This window comes from Choloepus didactylus, chromosome 17 (genome assembly GCF_015220235.1).
Source record: "Choloepus didactylus isolate mChoDid1 chromosome 17, mChoDid1.pri, whole genome shotgun sequence".
Classification (NCBI taxonomy): domain Eukaryota; kingdom Metazoa; phylum Chordata; class Mammalia; order Pilosa; family Megalonychidae; genus Choloepus; species Choloepus didactylus.
The window spans coordinates 19,473,642-19,496,783 of NC_051323.1; the positions used below are offsets into that span (position 1 = coordinate 19,473,642).

Here is a 23,142-nt window from a genome sequence, read left to right on the forward strand (position 1 = left end):
ATAATGATTTGTCAAACTTGGACATGTGTAAAATGCAAGGGCTGTGTTATTTACTTTGTAAAGGAAAAATTAGATGAAGCTGATAAAGAAGGAGTCATGGCTTTTGTTAGGAGACAGAAACCATTAGAGACCGTCATTGTTAACTTAGGAAAGTGTCCTTGGACCCCTCCCTCTGCTCCTAGCTGAAACCCAAACCGACTTGAATCATTCTTTGCAGCTTGAGGGGAGGGAGGGAGAAAGGAGAGGTAGAGGAATGATGACAGCTTTGACAGAGATTTAACATTTTAAGTGGGGAGCAAAATGTATACCTTAAAACAGACCTGTTTCAGTGAGTCAGGAAAAACTGCCTTTTGTTCTGGTATCTTCCTCCACCCTCATTTATTTAGATATTTAAAAGTTATGCTTCCAAATGTGTAGCATTCCTTCACGTACAGTGTATGTTGCCCTTCTCCTTTCACCTTTCTGTAGATGTAAGTGATTCTTTGTCATTAGTGGAAGCAGAGAAAACACATCTAGCTCAAAGCAACATGAGTCAGTGCATACTTTACATACCTTCATCCTCACAGCACTCCTCTCCGGGAAAGTGGATCCCAGTGTTCCTCACAGAAGGGAGCATGCAGGAAAAACATTAGGCTGTTTTGAGGGTGGAGATTGGGATTGTGAATGAAGCTCCATTTACTCTTTCTTTTCTTGTCCATATTTCTTTGTACTATTTTCACAGAAGACATTCATGTATTTGGGAGGATTTAGCTGGATGATGGTTCCCTAGGTTAAGAAAGAGTAGAGCCAATGCTTTCAGCTCTGGGTTAAGTAGTTTGAAACAGAGTAGGATGATGTCCAGAGACCCCCACAGAGAATAGGTTTGGTTTAAGTACTTGAAGATGATAGGAAAGGCCTTTATTCCCCTCTAAATGGCTCTTTTTTTTTTTTTTTTTTTTTTTTTTGTCTGCTTAAATAAACCAATCTTAGCTCATTAGTAACCAAGTATCTTTCTTTGCTATGGAGCTCCATCAGTTTAATCCTCACAAATTTTTAGGGAAACTGTGCCCTAATGTTGATGCTCATTCAATAAGTAAGGGTCTGACAAGGGACGAGTTTGAGGAATGGCTATAAGCAGATTACTTTTGAGTAAAACTATGACTCTGAGAAAAAGCAAAATAAAATAAATTGAATTAGGAAGAGCATATAAAAATTATGATTGAATTTGTTATTCAAAATTTGGACATGAAAATTTCTTTAAACTTTTTGTAAGTATATATGTATAATAATTTTATAATCATTAATTCTTTAAAAGAAATAAAATTCATTTCCTGTAAAGAGCAAACTTTTTCTTTTACATATTTTCTTTCTGTCTTTTTTTATATGTGTGAGTAGTTTTTATGTAGTTTGAAATACTATTGTAAATATAGTTTTATGCCATTTTTCTAGTTTTCTTCTTTTGAGATTATGTTTCACTTAGCTGTGGTTTTCACTAGTAGGTTCTGGTTTACTGGCAAGATAAAAGAAATTTCCTCCAAATCTCCCACTTTTCAATCAAAGAGGGCAGACTGTAAAAATAAGAGTGCCTAAAATAATCACCTTTTGTTTCCTTTTGTGTTATTAGGATAAAAAAGTGTCCATTTCTACTCTCGAAGTTAATATTTTTACATGTTTTTTTATCATACTTCTTTAACCTCATGGTGCCCATCTGTTCATAAAACATTCTTCTTGGTAATTTTGCAGTGTTCATTAACCCTTTTGAAGGCTTTTCCTCCCTCCTTTCCTCCCTCCCTCCCTTCCTCCCAACTTTCCTTCCTTTTCCTTTCCTTCCCTTTCCTTCCTTTCCTTCCTTTCCTTCCCTTCCCCTTCCCTTTGCACTCCCCTCCCCATCCCTTCCCTTCTTTTTCCTTTAAAGACAGTGATGTTTGGCCATTATGTAGGATCTTGAGCACTTTGCTGTCAGTCTTTGGGTTCACATAAAAGTTTGTTTTGAGTGCTCACAGAGTATATAGCACTTTGAGGTTCTTAAATATAGATGTGAATCAGATGAACAGGTGTGAATCAGATTAACAGAATAGTCAGTAAGTTTAAACCAATGTTTTTGAAATATGATGGTTTTTAGAGGGAAAAGAAAGTAGATATTGTGCTGTTAAATTGTAGAATAAATAGATTTCATTAGGCGAAGAACCTTGGTGAAGAAGCTGTGCTCCAAAAGAAGAAATAAGATTTACTTTATGAAATAAGGGAAACTGCCCTTTTAAGCCTAAATTAGTTTAATGCAATTTAAATGTGCCTGCTTCTGTAGTCTTATGGACCACACAATGACCAGTGTTACAATAGACACTTCTGCCTGGACTTTATTTTGATTATTTCTTCGTCTACCTTTATTCTTTTCCTTTTTGTTTTGTTTTGGTCAACATTTCATTTTCCATGTCTCCTTTTATCCTTGTTAAATCCATGTAAATCAACTGATAGTTTCCTTTTTCAACTGAGGAAATTGAGGTCAAAGTAACTTGTGACTTACTCATTGTCAGGTCACATAGCAAATCAGTTTCATTACTGAGACTATATTCCAGTTCTTTCCTAATGTTTTTTTCTTTTTTTAATTTCTCTTTTGATGTCTACATACATTATTCACATTATAATCTGCTGGTATTACTTCTAGGTTTGGCTTTTTCTTTCATTACATATTTTTCACATGACCTCTCTCTTCCTAGCATATTTTTGTATTTTGATTGCATACTGATCTAAGTATTCACTCATTCTTGTGCGTTTCAGAAGTTGTCTGGCAGTCATTTAAAACTTTGTGTAGGAAGTTTTATTTTTGACCACTGAAACTTAGTTTTTTGTGTAAACTACTATGTACCTAAGAAAACAGTCAAGTCATCAAGTCACTTTCCAAAATTCTTCTTATTTTTCTCTTTAGAAGGCCCATAGCCCTAGATGTAAGTCATTTTAAAAGCAGATACAGGACCAGTGTCACCTGTTTCTCTTCTCTGCTATCCATCCATGTGGATTTTGTCCCAGCCTTCATGTATATTTTCATAGTTTATTCATTCTGTGGCTAAAATACAAGAACTAGGTTCTTGTATTTCATGTTTTCTGTCTTTTTTTTTTTCTGTATTTCTCTTAGAAACTAGAGCACCCTCAAACACTTGAATACTAAAAATGAACACATTTGCTTTTAATAGCTATTTTTTAAAATTTTGTGATGTTCTTCATTTTGTTTGCAGGTTCCTGGAGCTCAAGATTTGGTGGATTTCTCTCCTGTTTATCGGTGTCTACACATATATTCTGTACTGGTAAGTCTTTATCTGGCTCTGCATAATAAAAATGTACATTGAATTCAAAACTCTCTTTTTTTTTTACTGTTTATTATTAAGAGTGGGGAATGAGAAACTGTTGTTTAAGGAGTATTAATTTTAAAAAAGAATTCATTATTTTCTTCTTGAATCTTTTGTTTGTCATGTAATATATTATAACTAACATTAGTGTTAATTTCCATGTCATCAGCAAATTAGTAGATGATACCTAGAAATAGTCACACACACTCAGATTTGTGTTCTTAATAGTCACACAGACTCAAATTTGTGTTGTTAATTTAGTAATGTAGTTATTTAAGTAAGAATAGTCTAATCTAAGATTAAGCCTAATCTAAGATTAAGTAATAGCCTAATCTAAAATTAATCTAATCTAATCTAAGATTAAGATTTTTAGTCTTAAAGAGAATGTGTTTAAAATTTCTCCATTAATTTATGATTGCAACAGGTTTTTGGTAAGTATCCTTTATCTAGTTATTTATCTAGTTATTTCTAGATTCCTGATTTTTTTTTTTTTTTCAATTTATGGGTGTTAAATTTTATTGAATTCATTTTCCTCTTATGAGGATAAATTTTGTTATTTTTGTCCTTTAGTTCAGGAATGTGGTGAATTTTATTGTTAGATTTTTTTTTATGTTAAACAGTCCTTGCATTCTTTAGATAAACCAAACTTGATGAGGATATATATATGTATGTTAAAATATTCTGGAATTTGTTAACCCCTTAAATTTTTTTATATTAGTATTTTTGTTTGCATATTCATAAGTAACACAGGTCTAAAATATTCTTCTTTTGTGTTGTTCTTATGTGGTCTGAAAGTCAATGTTATTTTTAGCCTCCTTAGCATGAATTGAACACCTGTCTCTTTTTCCTATTTTATGAAGTGACTTTAGAACTTCCATATGCAGTAATGCGCATTTTTCCTTTTCCATGTCCTCATTCCTCCCTTAACATCTTTGTTCCATGTTCCATGACTTCATTCAGTAGTACGTATGGATATGATATTTCACAGTTGTATTTAGTAAGCTAAGTGCCTTTGAAAAAGAACCATATTCACTAGTAAGCATCATATTTACAAAATCAAATGAATTTTCCCCTGCAAGTAAGTGGGGAGAACAGATTGTTTGTTGTGTTTAATGTTATATCCTCAGTACCAAAAACAGTCCCTGACATATAGTAGATACTCAATAAATATTAGTTGAATGAATAAATAAGTGATAGCTAAAGAAAACTTGTTCGCACATATGTTAACTCAAATCTTACTCATTTACTTTTCAGTAAGCACTTACTGAATTTCTATTCTGCATGAAATAGATTTGGGGAGTCAAGGATCTATTAATAAAATCAAGGACCTATGCTTTGAAAAAAATACTATCTACTGCTAGAAGAGAAGTTCCATTCTCTGAGTGACTGTAATATGACAGTACTATATCTCATCACTCTGTGTATGTTACTTTTTATAAGCTTTATTTAAATTTTCTGACAGAAACAATGTAACAGAAATTTTCCTCTAATGAGAATAGTGAGTTATAAGAATATTAAAGTAATTTAGTTGCACTCTTACCAGATGTGTGATGTTAGGCAAGTCACTTAAATCTTAGCTTTCTCATATATGAAATAGGAAGATACTTACCTGCTTAGTGACAATTATTTATATTGTATGAGCATGGCCTTGCTCAGTCTCTGGCACATCTTTGACATGTAATAAATAGCAGCTGTCTGGCAAGCGTTGTATATCTCTGATTCTGATGATTAGACACATTACTGGTATGTGTTGTAAAGTATAGACATGTAGATAGGGGTTCTAGTTCCTACTATCATCTTACAAAGTTTATCAATTATATAACATTTACACATTCTTAACTGTACAATGACTGTATAGTCCTAAAGTGGGCAGAAGCTAGGATGTAATTGGTAATCATTTAGAGATGATAAAAACTCCACAAAAGCAGGAGGACCTTAAACCACCCTGTTTGAAATAAATTCTGGTGAAATAAACTCTGTTGTTCTGTAATCTTTAAATATTTGGTATTCATAAATTTTATATAACAATTTGATAAGGCATTGTTTATATAGCATAAACAGGCCCCTTCTTCCATTCACAATGTTTCCTAGTTTTGAAAAGGTACCACTGATGGTAGGAATTCAGCTTTTTAAAAATTTGAATACATATTTGTTTTTTAGATATTGCTCTTCCAGACCTGTAGAGACTTTAAATAAGAACGCAACTATCTCCTTAGCTAAAGGAAGGACAAGAGCATGTATAACTTATATTGTAATGCTCTTTTCAGAGCATTTTGGCTCTAATTTGTCCCTTCTCTGTATTTGTTTCCCTATTCTCAAGTCACTAATTTATATTACTATATAGTAAAGGGTATCTCCTCTTATAAACAACAAGGATATTTTAAAATAGATTACTTAAAAAATTTGTAAGATAGTTTTTTTTATTCCCTGATATAGTTAATATTATATTAGTCTTAAGAAATGAGGATTTGAGAATAGAGAAAGGGTCTAAGAAGAAAATAAACCATATCTCTCTTTTTTCTTTCCATTCCAATACTTTTCCCTACTTCTTCATTCTTCCTCTCTTCAACCCAGTATATATATTTTCTTTTCATACCACTACCCTGAGGTAGCGAGTTCATTTTGAAACAATACATATATAATCATCTACCGAACCTAACCTTTTGGATAGTCAACAGGCAGCACAAACTCGGTACATTTCATGATGAACTCTTTATCTCCCCACCTCCCAAATCTGCTTATCCTGAATTTTCAGTGATCTGAGATAATAACATCATCATCTATCTAGTCACAAGCCAGAAACCTAAACTTTTCCTTTTTTTCCAATACCATATTCAGATATCCAAATTTTGCAAGTGTTACCTCCTAAATATATATTTACTCCATCTCCTCCTCCCCTATCCTAAAATTACTGCCCTAGTTTAGATTCTTATCATGATTATTGAAAACAGTCTCCTAACTGTTCTCCCTCACTTATATCTTAAACCCTTAACTCAGTTCTCCTCACTATAGTCATAGTAATCTATCTAATGTACAAATCTGACATACAAGTTTTCTGCTTAAAATTCTCTAATGCATCATCTCTGGATCAAAATGTAGAAGTATAGAAGAAAATATAATACATGTAAGTATGAAAGGTCTTTCATGTCTGTCAGCCAATTTTCTGCCGCCTACTGCCTTGCTCTAATGATACTGAAATGCTTCCAGTTCTCTGAATGCACCATACTGTTTCATGCCTCTCGTCCTTTCCTCATGTTAGTCCTTCTATTTGGATAACTGTTCCCACTTATTTTTTGATTCTCATTTATCCTTCATACTTGTGATCTCCAGCAAATTTTCCTGATGCTCCAGGTTGAGCTAAGTATATGACCTTCTCCTTTATACTGTGCATATTTATATTTATATTTACAGTGTTGTATCACCATATTCTAAATACGTGGAGTTTTTTTTTTTTTTTCCCCTCACTAGATTATAAGCTCTTCTAGGGCAGGTACCATACCTTAGTCATCTTTTTTTTTTTTTTAGCTCCAGAACTTTGCATGCTTCATGGTATATAATGCTCAAAACATGTTTGTTTTTGATTTTTGAAAGATAACTTTCCACCCTCCTTTTGACCTGCAAATGTATCCAGTCTTCTTGTTTCAGGCAGTGTTATACAATACCAGGGCCTGGACTTACAGAAGAGAAAACAGTTCTGTTGGTGTCTAACGGAAGGATCATAGCATAAGTAACAAAAAGTACTAATATTTTGTCATTTACAATAGTGTTTATCTGAACTTTTGGCCTGGAGGATAACAAGGCACACTTTGAATAAACATGGCACTATTTATTATTTTTAGTGAAAACGACCTTCCATTCACCCGCCTTTTATGGCTGTGCTGCTTATAAATTCCCAAAGGATTATTTGAAAAATCCTACTTATATCTGCCAGCCTTATCAGTAGGGCAAGAGTTCACGTATTGTAACTGGAGGTCAGATTTCGGTCATGGTCTTGTAGATGGGGCCAAGCACCTGTAAATTCTTCCTTTGGTGACTAAAGTGAAGTACAATATCAAACAGGCAGCGAGACTTTTCTAGGAAGTGCTGAACTTTGGCAGGAAGGGCAAACTTTGTTAGAGGGTGGGAGGGAAGAAAGTGAACAAAGGTCAAATAGTGGTTAATTGAGCCTTGGTCCTTGATATAGCAATGCAATGGCAGCATGCAGGGAAAAAGATAGGCTCATTTTATGGAATTATTTCAAACAATTTTTATTGTTTAAATCTTTATATATAGTTTAGAGATGGGCAGGTAAGGAGCAGGACATGACATGAAATATCTTAGTCATTAAAGACAAAAAAATTTTTAAAGGGAAAAACAGCAAACTGAAGATTTTACCAGAAAGGAAATGATGAATTATAATCATCTCAAGTTTTTCTATAGAGTATAGCAATAGTTAAGAGGATGGATGGATTCTCTATCTAATGAAGACAGAAACCAATCTGTCTTGTAGGTTTTCTAAGAACTTTATTGACCCAGTAATGTCTGCCATATTTATGGGCTCCAAGCCTCAAACCCAGCTCAATTTGAAGAAAGATTTGTATGTACTTTAAGCCTCTTTGTACACTGCAACATCTTTCTGAATCTTCTCCAAGTTCATTACTTACTATCCCTTCAATCACTGGAAGGGTGTATCCCCCATAACAAACAGCTTCGGTGTTACTAAGAGAAACTTAAGAAAATAAGGAAGAAAGAGAGACTGAAGGAGCAAACCTGTACTTGGAACTGTGCCTCTAGTTTGTGGACCTCATTTGTAATCCAATCCTCTTGCATCTTGGTCTTATGTACTTTTGTTATACTATAATAAAAGTTTTCTTTAAAGATTTCTGACACCTTGAGGCCAGGGATAGCAATTATAGCAATATATTGGCTTTTTTAGTAACCCCCCAATATTACATGAATCATAAGAACCTCAGTTGTATGTAATTCTCCTCCAGTCATTAAAGGAAATATAAAACAGCCTTAGATACAGGGACTGCAGAATGTCATTGTGCAGAGAATTCATTATTACAAAGACTCTAGTGAGTGCAATATGTCTCAAACTTTCTTGGGCAAGGGGCCTCTGAGAATTTGATGAAATCTGTGAACCCTTTCCTCAGAAAAAATGCACATATATACACGCATGTGGTATTTGCTTAGAATTTCAGAGGCTTTCCTGACCCCCTCAATCTTATAGGTAGACCCCAGAAAGTGACCTTCATCATCTAATGGGAAGTATAGGCTGTCAAGTTTCAAGTATCCACTGACTACAAACCTGTGACCCAGATTAGCAAACCTTGATGCCATTTGAGTATCCCCTTTTATAAGCTTTCTAAGAACTACCTACCACCTTGTCTCTTTCTTAGATTTGGAAGCCTTGCCAAAATCTAAATTTAAAAGGGTATTTCAAAGTGACCTTGTTTTTGTGTCATAAATTTTTATTCCCTGGGCAGCCATTTTACATGACCTGGATTTTTGGTTTTCTTTGTTGTTGTTGTTAAGTATAAGTTAGCCTCAACAGTAAACTAATAGTTTTGTCCCCTGAATTCTTCAACTTAGAAGAATTCAGAGCAGAGATTTAGAGATAGTTATGAGAACTACGGTTAGGAGTTGATCTCACTGAAAATAAGTAATTGTGTTAAATTTCAGAATATTTTACCTCTTGTCTTCTTTTATTAATTCTATCTCTTTTTAAGTATTTGGCTACAATTAGGAGAAGAGAATCAGCAGTATAACTAGAATTTACCCAGTCTCTTTATAGTCCTTCATGGCCATCGAGGGGAAGAGGGTAGAGTAGGGCGGGGTGGGGCAAGAATCTTCCTGCAATGTGTTTCTGTTACTCTGATCTGAGGATTTCTTCTGGTGTGGCCTGAACTGATACCTGGGAAAAGTATATAACCTCTGGTCATGTAACTATAGATAATAGCAAGGGAAGGATTTAGGGAGTGAAAAAAGCAGTTCTAAGTGACATATTTCCATAGATGTTAAGGAACTTACTTAATGAAATTACTTAAATCACTTGGATAACAGTTGGTTGTTATGGTAAAGCACTTGGGAAATGAATACCCAAGAGTCTAAGACACAACTGGAGTTTTCAATTAAAGAATATTGATCAGTTTTGGCATTCTCAAGGTTGGATTTCAAGATCCTTTTGAATAGTGGTAGTTGAAGGATTGTTGTTAATGTATATTTATAATATTATCTTGGATTTTATATAGCACTTTTCTCAGCAGCCTTATAGGGCTTCACAAATTTGACTACATTGAACTGACTGATTCATTTGGCAGATAGGGAGAAAACACTTTGCCAGGGAGAGACTAAGTAGAGAGAACAGTGCCCTTAAACAGGTCCTCTTTGGCACTCGAGCTACCATCTTAGGATTCTCATTCTTACATTTTTATCAGAAGGCACTACTGCTCTTTAATAACCAAAGAAAATAGAGAAACGTCTCTGTTACATCTTGATATTAAGACAGTTCATTGACAAATGAAAAGAAGATATATATCAGTCTCACATGGTTTCTGCCAATGCTTCTCATCAGCTGTTGATCTGGCAGTGAATTCTCTTAAACAGAGTTATGGGTGGCTGTTTTAGTTTTCATGAAAATTAATAGTACTTGCCATAACCTAGTGTTTTGTTTTGTTTTGTTCTGTTTTGTTTTTGTGTGTGTGTTTTTTAAAATAGCTATCTTTATTCTACTTCAAATGTTGGAGTTTTGACTTGCATTTACTTTATATAACTTTAATAAAAAACCATTATTTAAAGTCTTTCATTTTTACACAAAGACATTTAAATTAGTGCATTTAAACATTGGTTTAGATATAAACACAAGTGGGATCATTTGCTACTCCTATCCTAGAAATTAGGGAAATGAGAAATGCCTAGATGCAAAATCTGGGATCCTAGGACTTGTGAATAAGTTTTTTGTGTTTTTTTCCCCCCTATTTGACCTTTCCAAAGATAATGTTACAGAGAGTGGGGAACAGCACTTTGTCAGTGATGAAAAATTGGAAATTGTGGATATAGAATTCCAGTATTGTCAGAAGCATGAAGCTTAACAATCCAAATACTTTGGAGTTATTTCTGAAGTTATATTTCTGGGGAACACTAGTCTCATCTTTTTAAAAAAATGAGGGGGAGGGTTCCTTGTAGACAGAAAAAAAAAAAGTCATTGAAACTCTGAATACTATTGCCATCTTGGGTTTTTTTAACAATTCACATTAGTTTGTTCAAGTATATTTTGAGAAGATCTGCAAACAATGAATATGTTAAATTTTATTTAAGCCAGTGTTTCCTAGTACACTGAAAGATAAAAAGATGATCAGAACACTCTTTGCTCTCAAAAAATTTATATTTTAGTGGATCTAGAGAAAAATTCCTTTGTAGGAGACTCTGAAGAGGCCTGATTTTTAAAAAATCCTTCATGTTTATTTGAAGTATAGAAAATTTCTTTGGGGAAGAAGACCAGAATGTTGAATTTTTAATGGAAGAGCCTTCCTGAGAATAGTAATTTGAAATGAGTGAGTACCATTTTCAAATCTTTTGGGATAAGTGTTGGTTTGGAGAGGAGCTTTGATGTTTATGTTCTTGAAATTTATTTTAAAAGAACTTTAAATAACATTTAATATTTTAGAAGATGGTATTTAGAGACTATTCTTCTTTGATCCTTTTATTTTCATGTTAAATGAATTTTCTTCCCTGTCTCAAAAATATTCATCTACTTTCTCCCACTAGAAAGTAGCCAACTTATATTGTTAGAAAAGACCTAGAAGCTTCTGGTTTGTTTCTATTTGTGATCTTGAAAACATCTGAACAATAAGAATGTATTTTAAGTATTTTCTTTAGAGATATTTTTTAATGTGGAAAGTTTTGCCCTGAAATGTTTGGTAACTCCCAGTCCATCTCTGACACTTAACAGATTGTTTCATCACTCCCTTGCCATATCTCACTGCCTCCCAGTTTCACTGACCCGCTAGTGCCTGGTGAGGTTAGATAGACGTAAACACTACATAGATCATAGAGAAAAGCTGAGGGTGAGATACTTTGTGCACTGCATTGATAAGGACACAGGAAAAGCCATTTATAGTGATAACTTTACTGCAGTATGGACTAATGGGACTTGGTTTGTAGCAGCTGTGATCTAACTTTTTATAATTGTCATATTGCTCTTTTAACCTGGTGACCTTATTACCCACGAGCATACATGTCATTTGGCCTTGAATGAAACGAGGTAAAAAATGTGTGTGTTTTAAAAAAAAATTCTAGACAGGCTTGCATTTGTTTTTAAAAATGCTTACTTTGGGAACATTGAACTTCTCAAGTGTGCTTACTTGTTTTTTGACAATAATATCTTACTTAAACAGCTGTAGACAACACAATTATATGATGGCTATTTTTCAAGCCCTGACAGAGTGAACAAGAAACAATTCATTCTCCATATAACACCCACTAATCCTTCTCGTTATAATTTTAGTCACATCAAGACTCTTCTTAAAATACTTCAGTTTCTCATTGTTCTCAGAATAGAGTCCAAACTTCCTAGCATGGTCTGTATAATCTTCCACATTCTTTCCTTGGTTAAACTCTCTTAACTTCATTTCTAGTTGCTTTTTCCCTCCTGTCTACTCATAGTCTAAACTCCAGATATATACTTTTTCTCAAAATGAGGCCTTTGACTGGGCATTTCTCTTTTCTGAAACATACTTCTCGTTATGTTTCTTGTTCTCCAAGAGATGCAGGGCAATGCATGCTCCCTTTTGATGTTTCTTCCTATTAATTAGACAAAATTTCTCTCTTTACTGAGTTGGGATTTATAAACCACCTCCCCCATCACATGTTTCTAATAGTTCTCTTGCCATCTTTTTTTTTTTTTTTTAACCTTTCCTGTTCTGTTTTGGTTGTGACTTCCAAATGTTGTTGTTTTTGTTGTTGTTTAATTTTTAGAGAACTTGTAGATTTACTGAAAGATCATACAGAAAATGCAAAGTTCCCATATAGTTCCCCTTACACACAGTTTTTCTTATTATTAACACTTTGCATTAATGTTGTACTTTTGTAACAATTGATGAAACAATATTATAATAATTATATTATTAACTGTAGTCCATCGTTTACATTAGGGTTCACTGTGTTGTAGAGTTCTATGACTTTTTTTAAAAAATTTATACTGGTAATATGTATACAACCAAAAATTTCCCATTTTAACCACATTCAAATATACATTTCAGAGGTGTTAATTACAGTGTTGTGCTACACTATCATCACCATCCATTACCAATGTTTTTCCATCACCCCAAACAGAAACTCTGTATCATTTAACGTTAACTCAACGATTTCCTACCCACACCCAAGCCCCTGGTAAACTGTTTTCTAGTTTCTGACTCTGAATTTACTTCTAATTATTTCGTATCAGTCAGATCATGCAATATTTGTCCTTTTGTGTCTAGTTTATTTCATTCAATATGATATCTTAATGATTCATTCATGTAGAAGCATGCATCAGAATGTCATTCCTTTTTACTGCTGAGTAATATTCCATTATAGTCATTAACAGCTTTTGGTTATCCATTCATCTGTTGGTGGACAATTGTGAATAATACCACTATGAACATCAGTGTGAAAATATCTTTGAATCCCAGATTTCATTCTTTTTGGTATATATGTAGAAATGTGATTGCCAGGTTATGTTGTAATTCTATACTTAACTTTCTGAGGAACCGCCAAATTGTTTAACATAGTAGTTGCACCATTTTACATTCCCACCAATAATAAGGGGGTATTCTTGTTTCTCTACATCCTCTCCAATGCTTATTTTCTGTTTTTTTTTTTTTTAAATAGTACCCATTCTAGTGGGTGTCAAATGGTATCTCACTGTGGTTTTGATTTGCATTTCCCTAATGGCTAATGATGTTGCACATTTTTTCATGTGCTTTTTGGCCATTTGGACATCTTCTTTGGAGAAGATAGACATCACTACTGACGCCACAGAAATAAATGTTCATTAAAAATAACCAATGATAAAATAGGGCTTTCTTTTGCCGTTTTGTTGTTTGGTCTTTGTAAGTCTTATACCTTTTTGTCCCTTAATTCTTCCATTAATGCCTGCTTTCGTATTTATTTGATATTTTCAAACCACTTTGAGTCCCTTCTCATTTCTTTCTGTGTATGTTTTTCATATATTTTCTTTGTGGTTGCCATGATGCTGAAATTTAAAATCATAAATCTATAACAGCATGTTTGATTTGTTACCAACTTAACTTCATAGCATACACATTTGCTCTTCCTATACTCCTCCATCCCCTCACCTTTTTGTTGTACTTGTTACAAATTATATCTTTATAAATTGTTATTCAAAGCCATAGATTTATATTACTTTTTATGTATTTTGAATTGTAGAACATATAAGAAGTAAAAAGTAGAGTTACATACCAAAAAAAAAATACAATATGATTGCACTGAAATTTATAATTACCCATATGGTTACCTTTATTGGAGATCTTTATTTCTTTATGCCATTTCAATCCATTGTCTAGTGTCCTTTAACTCTGAAGAACCCCCTTTAGCATTGCTTGTAGGGCAGGTTTAGTGATGATAAACTCTCTAGCTTTTGTTTATTTGGAAATGTCTTAATCTCTCATTTTTTAAATTCATTTTATTGAGATATAATCACATAACATACAGTCATTCAAAGTGTACAGTTGTTCACAATATTGTCATATAGTTGTGTTTTCATCACCACAATTAAACTTTGAACATTTTCATTACTCCAAAAAATAAAATTAAAATTAAAATTAAAAAAGAACATCCAAAACATCCCATTCCCCTCCTCCCCTCATTGTTCATTTATTTTTTTAAATACAGTTTAATTGAGATATATTCACACACCCTACAGTCATCCACAGTGTACAGTTATTCACAGCATCATCAAACAGTTGTGCATTCATCATCAGAATCAATTTTTGAACCTTCTCTTTACTCCAAAATAAAAATAAAAGCAAAAAAAGGAGTCCTAACTCTTTCCTTCCCCTCTATCCCACCCTATTCTTCATCTAATTTTTGTGCCCATTTTTCCACTCATCTGTCCATATGCTGGATAAAGAGAGTATGAGCCACAAGGTTTTCACAGTCACACAGTCACACTATGCAGTCTACAAAGTTATACAATCATCTTCAAGATTCAAGGTCACTGGGTTGCAGTTTGACAGCTTCAGGTATTTCCCTCTAGCCATTCTAACACAGTGAAGACTAAAAGGTGATATCTATGTAGCTCATAAGAATGCCCTCCAGAGTGACCTCTCGACTCCATTTAAAGTCTCTCAGCCACTGGAACCTTATTTTGTGTCATCTCTCTTCCCCCTTTTGGTCAAGGAGATCCTCTCAATCCCACAGTGCTGGGTCCAGGCTCATCTCCAGGAGTTGTTTCCTGCATCACCATGGGGATTCACACCCCTGGGAGTCATGTCCCATGAAGTGGGAGGGCAGTGAGTTCACCTGCTGAGTGGGCTTAGTGAGAGAGGGCCACACCTGAGCAGCACAGCAGCCTCTGGAGGGACTCCTAGGTAGAATTGTAAGTAGACTTAGCCTCTCCTTTGCAGCAACTGTTCTCACAAGGGAAAGCCCCCTGATCGAGTGCTTGGCCCATTAAATTGGCAGTCCTCAATGTTTGCATCTCCTTTATTTTTGAAAGACAGCCTTGCTGGATGTAAAATTCTTGGTTGGCAATTGTTTTCTTTCAGCACTTTGAATATGAGGTCCTATTGCCTTTTTGCCTCCATAGTTTCTGATGAGAATTATCACTTAATCTTATTAGATTCCCTTGAACATAACAAATTGCTTTTCTCTTGCAGCTTTCAGAACTCCCCTTGACATTGCATTTGACAGTTTGACTACTGTGTCTGAGCATGGTTCTCTTCTATTTTATCCTTTTGGGGGTTTGTTGGGCTTCTTGAATGTGCATATTCATGTCTTTCTCAAATTTGGGAAGTTTTCTATCATTATTTCTTTGAATATTCCTTCTGTTCCTTTCTCTCTTCTCCTTCTGAGACTCCCATAATGTATATATTGGTGGTATTCCACAGGCCTCTGAATTCTGTTCACTTTTTTTCATTTTTTTTCTTTCTGTTCCTTGGCTTAACTCATTTTAATTGTATTGCCTGTGAGTTCATGGATTCTTTCTTCTGCCACCTCCAGTCTGCTGCCCTCTTGGGAATTTTTCATTTCAGTTATTGTGCCCTTAACTCAAGTATTTCTGTTTGGTTCCTTTTTAAAATTTCTATCTCTGTATTGCCATTCTCATATTGTTCATTCATTGTTTTCCTGATATTCTTTAGTTCTTTCTTTGTGTTTTCCTTTATCTCCTCGAGCATATTGAGAGTCATTTTTAAAAATTCTTTGCCTGGTACATCCAAAGTCTTGTCTTCTTCATTGAATGTTTATGGAATTTTATTTTCTACCTTTTGGTGGGCCATCTTTTTCTTTTTCTTTGTTTGTCTTGAAATCTTTTGTTGCTCACTCTACATTTTAATATTTTAAAATGTTAACTCTGTTTTAGTCCTTGAACTGTCTAAGTTAGTGTCCAGTTAGTGATATGACAGAGATTTCCTAACAGAAACAAACAAACCAAGGCAAAAAAACAACTTTCACAGTTTTTGCAAACTGGCTCTTCTTTGGCTAGAGAGCTCCTTCAGTATTTTAGAGACCAATTCAGGAATTTAGAGACCAATTATTTGTAGCCAACATGATGTTTTTTAAAGAACAGGGACAAGTCACATAAATTGAATCTAAATCTTGACCTTGTTACTTAACTTCTAATAGCCTCAATTTCCCATTTTAAAAATGCAAATAATAGTGACCATCTCACAGTGTTTCTGTGAGAATGAAATGTATAAAAACATCTGACATGGTGCCTGGAATATGGTAAGCCCTAAAGAAATATTTCTCCTTTCAACCTGCATATACTCCACCTACCTCCTAGTCACCAAATTTTCATAATATGAACGGGACTTTTTTTTTAAGTCATTTTATTGAGATGGTTACACACTCTACAGTTCATCCAAAGTACACAATCAATGGCTCTCTGTATAATTACATAGATGTGCATTCTTCACCCCAATTTTAGAACATTTTCATTGCTACAAAAAGACAAACACCATACCCCTTATACCCCCATTATTGACACTTAGCATTGGGTTGGTACCTTTGTTACAATTGATGAAAGAATATTAAGATAATACTTTTAACTATAGCCCAGAGTTTGCATTTGGTGTATTTTCCCCATATACCACCCTGTTATCAACACCTTGTAATAGGGGTGAACATTTGTTCTGATTCATCAAAGAACATTCCTATATTCTTATAACACAGAATTATTGTCCACAGCAAGGTTCTCTGTGTTATGCAATCCCATGTTTTATACTCTAGCTTTCCTTCTAGAGACATATACGACCCTAAACTTACCCCTTTCAACCATGATCACACACATTATCAAGCGCTGTTAATTACACTTTTAATAATATGCTACCATTGTCACCTCTATCCATTTCCAAACATTTACAATTAATCTAATTTAAAATTCTGCACAAATTAAGCATCAGCTCCCCATTCACTACCTCATTCTATTTCCTGGTAATTTATATTCCAAACTTTAACTCTGTGAGTTTGCTTATTATATTTATGACCAGGATTTTTTAAGAAGGCAATGAGAAAGGAATGAGGGACTGGGAACCTGACTACTGCATGTGTAGACAAAGATACACAAACACTGGAAATAATACAAGAAACTCTGTAATGTGAATTAAAAAAAATTCTTAATGAAGGATAAGAATTGCTAGTTTTATGGATGCTTCAATTACCCTGCATATGACCATTCAGTTTAAGGGATTACTGTATTTGTTAACAAGAATGCTTCTATTTTATATTACTTGTGTACTTCATTATTTGGAGAAGGTACAATGAGAAGCATTTTTCTCTGTATCAGATAACTAACATGAAGCATAAGAGAGGTAGCAAGAGACTAGGAGTTAGGAAGGCCTGAGTTTTCATACTTACTTTGCAACTGACTTATTTGTTCATCAAATATTTATTGAGTACCTACTATGACGAAGGAACAGCACAGGTTATAGGATGTAAAATGTCTAAAAAATGGTCCACTACTTTGAGAAGCTCACAGTTCATTGAGAGGCAAATATTTAAATTAATAAAAACAATACACTGTGAAAAGTGCTATCATATATATACATATAAGGTAGTGCAGGCTCACAAGAGAAACAGTGGTTTGCATTTGGGGAGGCCAGGGAAGGCTTTGTGGGAATTATAAAGAATGAGTTGCTTCACTGGGTAAGCAAAAGTGGAAAAGTCCAGTTATTGGAAAAAGGATTTAGAAAGGTTTCATGACATGAAAGAACATTTTAAGTTTGGGGAAATGGAAGCAATTTGCTGGAGCTAGAGAATAAGTATTCAGGGATATAAGATGGGGATGTTAGATGATAGAGAACCAGTGGTGGATTCTTTGGAACTTTATATATACACATAGTAATAGAAATATTCCAACAGTACAGAATGGTGTAAATATAAAGTTACAAAAAAGTCTCCCTTCTGCCACTTTCCCCTCCCCTCTTCCCACCTCTACCAAGTAAACGCTTTTTGAATAGTTTCTATGTTTGGTTCTTCTAGAGACTATAGTAATAATTCCAAAAACCATACTTGTATTTGGGTTTAGGAATGTGAAACAATGTCATTAGTCTCCCCGATAAGAAATAAGGGGAATTGAACTCTGTTAAACTTCCTTCCATAACCCACTCACATTTTTAAACTTTTTATTTTGAAATAATTTCAAACTTAAAGAATTGCAAAAATAATGAAACCCCATACAGAGAACACCAACACCTCCCCACCCCCTAGATACTCAGATCCACCAGTTTTAACATTTTGCCACTTTAGCTGTATTAATCTATCCTTCTATCACCTATCTATCTACTGATTGATCTATCAATTTATTTATCTATCCTGTGAACATTTGGTGGCAGGTTTTACGTAGCATATTCTTCAAGCATGCGAGACTTCTATGTGCATTTCCTGTAAACGTGGATATTCACTTATGTAATCATCTTCAGTTCAGTTATTAAGTTTAAGAAATTTAACATTGATATAAAGCTTACATCTACATTCCAATTTTTTCTTATGTTCCAGTGTTCTTTGAGCCTTTTCTCCTCCCTTCTTAAATCTCTTCCAGTATCATGTATTATAATTAATTGTCATTGCCTCTTTAGTTTCTCTCTCTTTTTAAAAATTATATAAACATATATACAATATAATTCTTGCCATCTTAACTCCTCCCAAGCATTCTATTCAATGGGATTAATCACATTCACAATGTTGCAGTACCTTCACCATCATCCATTACTAGAACTTTCCCTTTACTGCGAACAGAATCCCTACACTCATTTTGCATTAGCTCCCTATTGCCCCTGTCCCCCAGGTCTGCTAACCAGTACTCTACTTTTTGTCTCTATGAGTTTGAATATTATCTGATATTTTCTTTGTGGTTACTAATTATATCCTAAATCTTATTTGCTTTGATACCAACTTAACAACCTCAGTAGTATACATATGCTATGTTCCTATACCTCTCTGTCCTCCCACCTTTATGTAGTTCTTGTCACAAATTACATGTTAATACATTATGAGTCCAAAACCATTGATTTATCATTAAATTTTATGAATTTTCCTTTGAGATCCTGTAGAAAATAAAAAGTGGAGTTACAAATTAAAAATACAGTAGTACTGGTTTTTATATTCACTCATGCCACTATCTTTACTGGAGATCTTTATTCTTTATATGGAGATCTTCAGTCAGTTGTCTAGTGGCCTTCCCTTTCAACCTGCAGAACTCTTTTTCACATTTCTTGTAGAGCTAATCTAGTAGTGATGAAATCCCTTAGTTTTTGTTTATCTGAGAATGCCTTAATACTTCTCTTATTTTTGAAAGAGAGTTTTGCTGGATACAGAATTCTTGGTTGGCAGGTTTTTGCTTTTAGCACTTTAAATATGTCTTATCACTGCCTTCTTGCCTCAGGTTTCCAATGAGAAATCTACATTTTAATCTTATCGAGTCTCCCTTCTATGTGACATGTTACTTCTGTCTTGCGGCTTTCAGAATTCTCTTTCTGGCACTTGGCAGTTTGATTGTAACATGGCATGGAATGGGTCTACTTGAGTTTATCTTGTTTGGGGTTCATAGAGCATCTTGGATGTGTATAGTAATATCTTTCATTAAATTTGGGAAGTAGTCAGCCGTTATTTCAGTATTTTCTCTATCCTTTCTCTCTTTTCTTTCTGGGACTCCCACAATGCATATATTGGTAGTATGTTTGATGGTATTTCACAGGTTCCTCAGGCTTTGTTCACTTTTCTTCATTCTTTCCTCTTTCTGCTCTTTAGATTGAATGATTTTACTTGTTTTATCTTCAACTTTGCAGATTCTTTCTTCTGCCAGCTCCAATCTGCTGTTGAAACCCTCTGGGGAGTTTTTAATTTCTGTTACTGTGGTCTTCAGCTATGTTCGGTTCCTTTTCAGAATTTCCAGCTGTCTATTGATATTCTCTTTGTGTTCATCTATTGTTTTCCTGATTTCCTTTAGTTCTGTTCCATGTTTTCCTTGAGCTATTTGAGCATATTTAGGACCATGTTTTTAAAGTCTTTGTCTGGAATATCCCAGGTCTGAGCCTCCTTATTGATGGTTTCTAATGCTTTAATTTCCTTTGTTGCCTGGGCCATTGCTTCCTCTTTTTTTGTGTGTTTTCTAATATTTTGTTGAACCTTGCTCTTTTGATATTTTAGTGTGTTATCACTGAAATATGGACTCTGGGACATCTATTCCTTAAGCTTGTGTCCAGCTGATGATATGACAGAGCTTTCTTGAGGTTAACATGAAAAGAAGGAAGGAAGGAAGGAAGGGAGGGAGGGAGGGATGGAGGGAGGGAGGGGGAAGGGGAGAAGGAAGGAAGAAGGAAGAAAGGACCGACAGATATGTGACATGAGGTTAACATGAAAGAAAGGAAGGAAGGGAAGAAGGGAGGGAAGGAGGAAAGGAGGGAGGGAGGAAGGGAGGGAGGGTGAAAGGAAAAGAAAACACCTCTGACCGGTTGAGTGTTCTCTTTCAGAATTTATCCATACAATGAATTTGGAGAATAGCTCCAGGCCAGAGCCTTCCTGATCCTTTCTGCATGTGCCTCTTGTCTTAAGCATAGTGCATGTGGCCCTAGAAATTCCCCCTTTCCAAGGATACAAATGTCCCCTTTTCTCTGGGAAATAGTTTCCTCATGGATCCTACAGCCATACATGTCCTACAGCCAGCAATCTCTTGCCCTAGGCAAGAATCATCAATATATGCTAAATCTAGGGGGATATTTTCTAAGTATAGGATATTTGCATGGTCTTAAAGTGTCTCCCCACAGACTGATTATTACCAGTAAGAGAAAAAGTAGTAATCTGGTAACACCTTCACCAGGTGATTAAAATTAACATCATGATTGAGGATCATATAGACATTGTGTGCTTCTGAATGAGATGCCTTGAGGGGGATATAGCATCACTTATTTAATATTCTGACCTGGAGTATATAACCTGAATCTAATTTATCCGTATATCACAAAAACCCCAAATATAAGGAATGTATGGGGGTGGGGGGGAGAGAGGGAGGGAGAGGGAGAGAACTATGTTTTCAAAAATGTCTGTCATAAAAGATAAAGAAAGGCTGAGGAACTGTTTCAGATTAAAATAAACTAAAGGAACATGAAAACTAAATGCAGTGCATTATTTTAGACCAGAGGTTGGAAAACTTATTTTGTTCAGGGCCAGATAGTAAATATTTTAGGCTTTGCGGGCCATGTAGTTTCTGTTGTGATTACTCATCTCTACCATTATGGCTCATAAGCAGCCAGACACATTATGTAAATGAATGAATGAATGTGGCTTTATTCCAATAAAATTACACTTACATAGCAGGTAATAGGTTGAGTTTAACCCGTAAGCTGTGGTTTGCTGACCTCTGTCCTAAATGGTATCCTGTACCTGAGGAAAAATATGCTGTAAAGGACATTTTTGGGTTCACTGACAAAATTGGAATATGGGTGGTAGATTAGGAAAAAGTTATATCAATATTAAATTTTCTGAAGTTGATAACTGTTCTTGGGTTATGTAAGAAACTATCCTTATTCATAGGAAATACACAGTGAAGTTAAGACCTAATGTATGTAACTTTCTTTTAAATGGTTCAAGAAAAGTATATGTACAGAAAGAATGCAAATAGTAAAGCATATGGGGCAAAGTATTAACAATAGGTGAATCTGGGTAAAAGGTATATGGGTGTTTTTGTACTAGTCTTACAATTTTTCTGTAAGTTAAAATGATTTCCAAGTAAAAAGTTAAAAAAGTTTGTGTGTTTATATGTGTGAATTTATATATATGTACATAGTCTATAGGAGAGAAAAAAGAAACTATGAAAGAAGATTGTGACTCCTTTACACTCACTTGTTAGATACCTAAAACAAAACAAAACAAAACAAAAAACAGAAGTTAACCAAAATATAACTTGAAAATGAAGTCTATGATTGATGTAACAGGGGAATCCAGCAGACATCATCCTTGGCCTAATCTAAATGTACTTAGTTACCAAGTGACTGTAGTCTAAGGGCCGGAGGTTTTAGTGCAGTCTGAAAATGATGGTGGGAGCCACATTTTCTGGACTGTGAGACACAGGGTACCTTGTTTAGTCAGCACAGTTTAGGTCAAATGTGGTTATGAAAAACAGATGAATTTTAGTGATCAAGTTGTACTTTGACAAATATTCCATTGTTTGAACATGCAGTAATTTCTGAAAAATGTGAAGCAGCCTGGGCTGCAGAGATTGAGTTCTCCTTTCTCAACTCCCTTGCCTGCTCACAAAGGTCTTGTCATTGTGGGGAGTAGAAATAATAGAGCAGAAGAAGTATATTAGATACCTCCCTCCCTCCCCCTCTTTTTTCTTTTCTCTGCCCTATTGGTAAATCAAGTGGTTATGGCAGACTTTTTTTTTTTTTTTCTTTCTGTCAGCTGGAAGTTTTGTACTACTCTGGGCTTTGGAGTCAGCTTCTATACTTCAGTTTTGTGGGCAGTGGTGTGTTCTAGTGAATTAGATACTTGGAAGAGACTGAGTTTATCCCATTGATAGGAAACTGGTACTTGGGATTTAGTGAGGCATTGTTATATTTCACTGGCTCCTCCAGCAGTAATCTGAGAGTCATTGTTTCAACCAATGCCTGTTCCCACCACAAGAAACACATCTGTAGATCTCTGTTCCTATAACTCAAGAGCTATAGTAATAACATAGTGGGCCAGAGATGCTTGGTGCAGAGAACTGCACACAGAGTTAAGTCCTCTTTGTTTGATGGCTGATATGCATGTGTGACACTTTTTGTTGCTGCTCTGATGTTCAGGATTTGATTCACTTCACTTATTTTGTTGAACGAATATCTATTGCATACATGCTATATGCAGAGCACATGATGCATCCTTCTGCTTTTTGACAGGATAATTGCTGTTCTGGATGTTTCAACTGTGCTGTCCAATATGGTAGCCACTAGCCACCTATGGCTTTTGGGCACTTGACACATGGATAGTCCAAATTGAGATGTGCTGTAAGTGTAAAGCACACTCTAGATTTCAAAGGCAAAGTACAAAAAACCCGCAAAATATTTCATTAATTTTTATATTGCTTGCAAATTGAACGATAATTTTGGATATATTGAGTTAAACAAAATATATTATT

General features: G+C 34.7%; 1 protein-coding gene across 4 annotated transcripts in view; it reads left to right on the forward strand.

Annotated features, from left to right (window-relative positions):
- The window catches only part of EXOC6B (exocyst complex component 6B), a 702,542-nt gene that overhangs the window by 318,059 nt on the left and 361,341 nt on the right, over nucleotides 1-23,142 (forward strand). For all 4 annotated transcript variants that reach the window (XR_005212435.1, XM_037807499.1, XM_037807500.1 and 1 more), the window contains one exon: nucleotides 3,213-3,281. Coding sequence is in view for 3 of the 4 variants with exons in the window: in XM_037807499.1 (XP_037663427.1) it covers nucleotides 3,213-3,281 (69 nt within the window). In the remaining variant the exon portion in view is untranslated. The remainder of the gene's footprint in view (nucleotides 1-3,212; nucleotides 3,282-23,142) is intronic.